At 34.2% G+C, this 7048-nt stretch overlaps 1 protein-coding gene across 1 annotated transcript; it reads right to left on the reverse strand.

The window, feature by feature from the left end:
- Positions 1–451: 451 nt before the first annotated feature.
- LOC105171917 (ubiquitin-conjugating enzyme E2 7) lies at positions 452–6360 on the reverse strand. The gene is made up of 6 exons (XM_011093174.3): positions 6145–6360; positions 5923–6025; positions 2979–3076; positions 2789–2889; positions 1014–1091; positions 452–669 (listed from the first exon to the last, which is right to left on the reverse strand). The coding sequence occupies exons 1-6, from the start codon at positions 6191–6193 to the stop codon at positions 592–594; spliced, it is 507 nt and encodes a 168-aa protein (XP_011091476.1). The 5' UTR covers positions 6194–6360; the 3' UTR covers positions 452–591.
- Positions 6361–7048: the final 688 nt, after the last annotated feature.

Consider the following 7048-nt stretch of genomic DNA (forward strand, 5'->3'; position numbering starts at 1 on the left):
GAGATACAGCTTTCAATGGACTTCCAATATGCAACGATGCGTAATTTCAAAGCATATAAAAATCTTACACATTGAGACAATATACTCATCACAGTTCAAGGACAACAATACAGTACAAGATAGAAACAAGAGCATGATTAGCCCACCCTCTGCATATAACAAAGAAGCCAAGACGGTGGCCCTCATGGAAAACCTGCTCATTGTACAATGAAGAAATAATGATATATCCTTAGTAATTTGAAACAACGGATGCCACATTGATGAAATATACACGCTGTAAAACAGTATATAAAAGGAAAAAAGAAAACTTGTAGTCAACAATTACATAGTCTAAGGGCAGCAAAGGGCGACCACCAGCAGTCAAAAACAATATCCCCACAGACGTTCATTGTTCATGAGCCGGGTTCTACTTAAACGACTTTAACAGAATAGGCAGAAACACAAAGAAGCATTTGGAGAACATAAGATATGATCATTATAAAATTGTACTGTTTGCACAAGTTGGTAACTCAAAGGAAGCCAAATTCTTCAAGTTGACACCAGATTCTTTTTTCTTTTGGAAAATAGCTTGAGGCAGCATCCGCGTTTTGTTTACAGCATTTCTTGTGACCGTCTTACACAACGACTAACTTTCTTCTTGAAATCATCCCTCCGTTCTCTCCATTCCTTCTGCAACAATCAAAGAGAAAACACAGGAAACTGTGATCAACTTAAGGACTCCAGAACCCAGACGCTGAAAAATTCACATGCTATTGGTAAACGGAACACGATTAGAAAATCCCAATATAATTGATAAATTGACTTTTTAGAAACCAATGACTTGGCTGGAAAAGCAGAGCATTGTATAGCTGAAAATTCAAGCATAATATCATCTAAAAAATGATCAGGTTCATTTATGTATCATGGAGGAGCCAAAACCTGTTCTTAAATTGAAAAGTCAAAGAAAAGGAAAGAATAAACAGAAAATCGATAATCAAATAAAACACAATAGGATCTTATGCATTTGCACTTACAGCAGCTTCAACATTAGCAGGAGACTCATCATTAGGACTTGAGAGCATTGATATGATGCTTAGAACTATACTCTCCACCTGAAAATGAAAATCCTTTAGATAAACCTATGTCTTACATATCATGAACCTTGGCCACAAACATACGCACTGCAGAATACTTTATGGCAATTGTGGATTAAGGCATACACTTGGACACCGTAAGAGAAAAATACTTGCACATGCACACGCGCATACACAGAACCTCCTTCAGACATCAACAAACCACTGGAATCTAAAAAGAAAAGGTAACAAAGAGATAAATCGAGAAGAAATAAATAATCCATAAACCAAAATCCATTTCACGTCAAAGTTCACAACCCAGTGAGCCATGCTAGTCCGACCAACAAGCTGAACATAAACAAATGAATTAGTCAAGACTTCCCCTATCTGAAACTCTTACCATCAATCTATTTGTTGCAACAGCAACTACCACAATAAGCATAAAACCTAAGCGTGATTCTAACCCCAAGAGACCATAAAATTGCCCTGTACCAGAATCTTGCAGATTATGTAAATTGACAAAGATTAATTGCAGCTTGAATGATCAAATCTTTCAGTAATGACTATTAACGATTTCCCTATCTGAAACTCATCACTATAAATCACATCTATCTGTTTCATCAGCAATTAGTGTAGTAAACACAAGACTTAAGCTCAAAATGAACTGTCCTTGAACATGAAAATGACCTATAGCGAAATCTAGTCGATGACTTACTTTTGGTTAAAAGATAAATTAGCATTTTGATATGATGGCTTAATGGGCTTCTCCAAAAACAACTTTCCTCTTGAACACACAATTTCCTTCAGTAGAAACAAATATTGTAGAGCTTTCATGATTTATGATACTTTCTTGCAGCATAAATGATATTTAGTAGAATGCAAAATAATGCAATAGGGATCTCAACTAAGTGCTCAACAACAGCGGGGGATATCAAAAAGAACCATGGTTCGTATTCGTGCATTTTCAAAGAAAAACCTGACAATGCATCATGTACATGGGAAATTATTTGAATTTTCATCCACCAGCGTGACAATCCAAAACCATCAATTTCTCCAATTATTTTAGCTTCATCAAATTGTTTACTACAAATGCCTTTATAATTTCTAATAGAAGAAATGATGATATATATGAAAAAAAGACCTTATCAAGTAGATCAAATATGAGAAACATTCAAGTGCCATCCTTAATTCAACCCCTACATCAGATACTAAGACTCATAACCAGTAACCAAACAGACGATTCAGAATATGTCTCCCTTTTCCTCTCTTCTGGCTGGTGAAGAACACTGAAAATTTTGACTCATTCCCACACTCTGGATGGTCCTTAAGTCAATCTTCTAAAATGTCGTTTCCTGATATCTATTGTTTCCATTCTTTTACATCTAAAAGAATTTATCATATGCATTTATACAAGGAAAAAGAAACCCAAAAAAGAAGGATATCAACCCAAAGTCACCAAATGCCTGCGACAGAAAGCAATAACCAAAACTTTTACAGGTTAATTTAGTTGTTCACATGGAGATTCTAGAAATTAGACTAGAAAATCTAAATATTAAAATGCGAAGTTTTACTCAACTGAATTACAAGATAAATAAGGTTTACAAAGTTTACAAAATTAATAGAGCACCACTATTTAATAGAGAATTTTGATCAGACAGGGTACTGGAAGTCTTGGACTAGAATAACCCACTGATATAACAGGAAATCTGATAAGGCAAACTTATTCATGATCATACCGTGTGAACGGGTGACCATCGCTCACTAGCAAGCTCATAGCCATTTGGATCATCTCCTGGGGGATGAAGAATTGAAATGCAGACCTTCCCATCTGGGTAAACTGCAAATCATGTGAATTCTCAAATTAATAGATCAAAAAGTGACAATGAAGAGTATCAAGCCAGTGGAGAATTAAAAAAGATCACAAACCATTAGGATGCCAAATCTCAGAAGTAAATCTCACTGTTGGAGGACTGTTTGGGTAATTTGGAGGGAAGCTCATAATAGCATTGAAGAAACCTCCTTCACTGCATTCAGAATATTAGAAGCATAACATCAAAACCGAGACCAATGAAATATGTTTCAAACCTAGAAACCACTGTAAGAATGCAAGAGTGAAAAGCCCAATCAGGTTGAAACATGTATAATAAAGTACACAGTTCTTTAAGCTCAATCTGGTCAGCAAAATGTGTTTCCCTCCCATATCACTTACTTGCCCCCCCTCCCCGTTTCTCACACAACCATTAACACACATATGTATGTATATATACATATATAGTTGTATGTGTATTATATATCTGTCCTAAAAACTTATAGATATGCCGCATATTGCATCCAGCCAATATTTATAATTAATTTTACTTGTGAGAAAGACATGCCACTGTTCATACCAATTATTGTAAGACCTGCAGAGAAGTATAACTGCAATATTATTTAATCAATCTCTCCTGTCCAGGAGGGGCACACTTGTTCAAGGCACATGGCATATCATGATGCGAAGGTGCTCCAGAGCCATGGAACGTGGCGTTGCGCATGCCTGTTTGAAGCATGGCGCATATTTGCAGAAATAATGTATATATTTATACCCTTACTATTTCTACCAAAGTCGGCAGGGTCAAAAATAGCTTTTTAATTTTTTAGCCTAAAGTTCCATGAAAAAGCAAATTATAATCAGAAGTTGGCAAGAAAAATTACAAATTTATTTATTTAGAAAAATATTTTATATGATAGCAAGAAATTGAATTATGACATCAAATAATAGCAATAAATAACATCATATAAGGTAATCTGCAATTTACTAGAATTCCAGGCGAAAGAACACAAATATGAGGTGGAACTACTATCTTTGACACAAAAGAAAGGACCAAAAAGAAGCACATGTAGAAAGAGAAGGCAGTAGTATCAGGGAAAAAAGAAGAAAGGAAGAAAGAAAAATAACAAAGACGACATCACCAGAAGAGGCTGAAGAAAAATGTAATTGCTTGAAAGAAACTAGCTTAAACTAGGGTTTCTTCCTTCAGCCTTTTTTTTTTATAAACCCAGCCCAGGTCTTCAGCCAGGCGAGCATCCGCCCCAGAAAAAGGAGCCTAGCACGCACCATGGCTGCATCAGGCAAAAGCCCAGAGCCATCCTTTGAGAATGGTGTTGGGCTCTTGCATTTTACATCATGCCCCTCGATGCGCCATTTATAACTATGAATAGTATAGGGCCAAGCAGCCCCATTTTTAATGGTTTTTTACTTTTACTTTGTTATCATTTTCAGTAGTAACCACACACAGTTGGGGGACCTTTTGTCATCTCTAGCTCAATTAATTGCAATAGGGTTAACATGTCTTTTATTGTAAAAATTTATCCTCTTCCAATATGAACTGAATGTTGGTGCTATAAAAGATTTAAACAAGCAGCATTAACCAAATTGAGAAAGTAATGCCTACGAAGAGATTGACTAGCTCCGACCTTGGAGATTCTCTTTTATAGAACAGGAATAAATTTCAAGCATTAATTGAATATCACAAAAGGATGTGATATGCTTAGGTAATGAATCTCCAATCAACATATCATTCTTTGACACCAAAAAATGAGGAAAATAGGCAACCATTAATTTGATCTGCATTACTAACACAAAAGTGCCAACTGGTCTGGAACGCAACATAATTCTACTTATAAAACAGTGACTAACAGTTGTATCATAAGACTACCAAATACTTATTAGTAATAATATTGTTAGAATAATAACATTTGTTCATTAACTTTTAAACAGAAAAACATTTTTTACAGCAAAAGTATGGTAATTCTAGTGGTTGAAGTCTGATCTTGCTAACCAAATATTTCTCATAATAAATTCGAATGTAGTATGTACAAGTGTGAACACTTCATTAGTCAATGGCTGATCCTCTCATCCCACCGAATGCAAGTGTTATTTTTGTCTCCGCGTTTCATTTTAAAAATGCCAACTAATTCAAAATTATTTTTTGTCTCCATGCTTCATTTTTAAAAACGCCAACTAATTCAAAATTATTTTTTGTCTCCACGCTTAATGCCAACTAATTCAAAATTATTTTTTGTCTCCATGCTTAACGCCAACTAATTCAAAATTATTTTTTGTCTCCACGCTTCATTTTTAAAAATGCCAACTAATTCAAAATTATTTTTTGTCTCCACGCTTCATTTTTAAAAATGCCAACTAATTCAAAATTATTTTTTGTCTCCACGCTTAACACCAACTAATTCAAAATTTCTTATGCTATCGAATATTCAACACTTTCAAACTCAATAAATGATGGAATCTAGATTCACCTACTAGGGCAAGAGATAAGTATCAACATTAAATGGCTAGCCCAACAGCGGAGGGTAAACCTAAAGTCATAAGGAATTACGCCAAAATCATTGTGGTTTTAATACGTAGATGACCAGGAAGATGCAAACAGACAAAGAGAATCAACTTCAAATAACCATAAAAAAGTTTTCACTGAATTGGGTCCTTCACTCAACGTGAGCGAACGCAATCAGCACCTAATTTCTCGAACCGCGGGCAGCTCAGACAGAACCCCAGCAAACCCTCACTAATACTTCATAATGCCATGCAAGGAATGATAGCTTTCTAATACAGCAAAACCTCTGCCACATTGCAAACAAAACCAGCACCACCAGAAACATACACATAATTAATCTCATAAGAAGAGTTCAAAAAAAAAAAACAACAAGATGAAATTACAGAAGCAAAAATCAAAAACAGCAAAAGCAAACCCTTCACATCAAAACCAAAATTGACACAGAAGAAAACAAATTCAACAATTAAAAACACAACGAAATAAAGATTCATCCAATAAAGAAAGAAAACTCATACACAAAAATAACAAAAAGATACACTCACTATAGCGTATCAGGTGGCCCAATTATAGTAACACTCCATTCAAACAGGTTGCTTTCATCCAGCAAACCAGCCGAAAATCCATCCACTGGGTTTTTGCACAGATCTGAGTATAACAAGCATAGATCATTAAAACCCACAAGATTTAACTCAAACCTAAAAATAAAAAATAAAAAAAGACAAAACCCGTTTTAACCTCAAGAAAATCAAAATGGGTAAAAGTACCTTTGAGCTGTTTCTGAAGAAGGAGGCTAGCTTGCGAGGGTGAAGCCATGGGCAAGAAAAATCAAGAGTTTAAAGGAAATTCTAAGGAAAGATGAAAGAGATTGGAAAGAGGCGGAGGCAAGAAATGATATACAGAGTTATATGAGGCAGAGAGGAAAAGGAGTTGATGTTATAAGAGAGTAATGCTATTATTAGTCGGCGGTTCCTCTCTCCCTCTCTCTCTCTCTCTCTTTCTCTTCTTTTTTTCTCTTTTTGTTCCTACTTTTGGTTTTGGACTCCAACCAGGTTTATATCCGGGTCGGGTCACCTCTACCCTACCCATTTTATCTATCCGAAATTACGGGTTTTATATTCAAGTGCCGTAGAAAGTTGTAAGTAATCAACAGTCAAAATTGTGAGTATTTTAAAGTAAAGTTAAAAATAAAAAAAAATTGAAGTTTGAGTGTTTGAAAAAACAGCTTCATATTAATAATTTTACTAATAAATTATAAAAGTTGGTGAGAAATTACTAATAACTTTCGACGTAAATAAACTCCATTTAAATAATTCAAAAATATAAACTATATTATTTGCTTCTGTAAGGTGTTTTTCTTTATTTTTTATAAATAGAAAAAGCAAAATAATGTGTGTGTTATTTTAGTATTTTGGTACGTTTGATTTTGTGTTTTGTATTAACGTAAGTTAAAAAAATATTATATTGTGAATTTTATAAAAATATATTTGATCGACGGTGAAAACATGAAAGCAGATATAACTATATTTTTTGTTTAAATAAAAATATACATTGATTTGACCCTATTAATATTAATTTTTTTAGCCAAATGAAAAATATAAATTTAACACATTTAACAACATAAAATGCAATCACATATTTTTAGTTCGTGTAAAAATCTATGCAAAATCA

Source organism: Sesamum indicum, linkage group LG10, assembly GCF_026168435.1.
Source record: "Sesamum indicum cultivar Baizhima isolate 11 linkage group LG10, ASM2616843v1, whole genome shotgun sequence".
Lineage (NCBI taxonomy): Eukaryota > Viridiplantae > Streptophyta > Magnoliopsida > Lamiales > Pedaliaceae > Sesamum > Sesamum indicum.

Coding starts and splice junctions, on each gene's coding strand:
- LOC105171917 (XM_011093174.3), bottom strand. CDS start 6,193: ATGGCTTCACCCTCGCAAGCTAGCCTCCTTCTTCAGAAACAGCTCAAA. Junction 3,077..5,922: donor GGGCCACCTGATACGCTATA/GTGAGTGTATCT, acceptor TTCTGAATGCAG/TGAAGGAGGTTTCTTCAATG. Junction 670..1,013: donor CTGCTAATGTTGAAGCTGCT/GTAAGTGCAAAT, acceptor TGATTGTTGCAG/AAGGAATGGAGAGAACGGAG.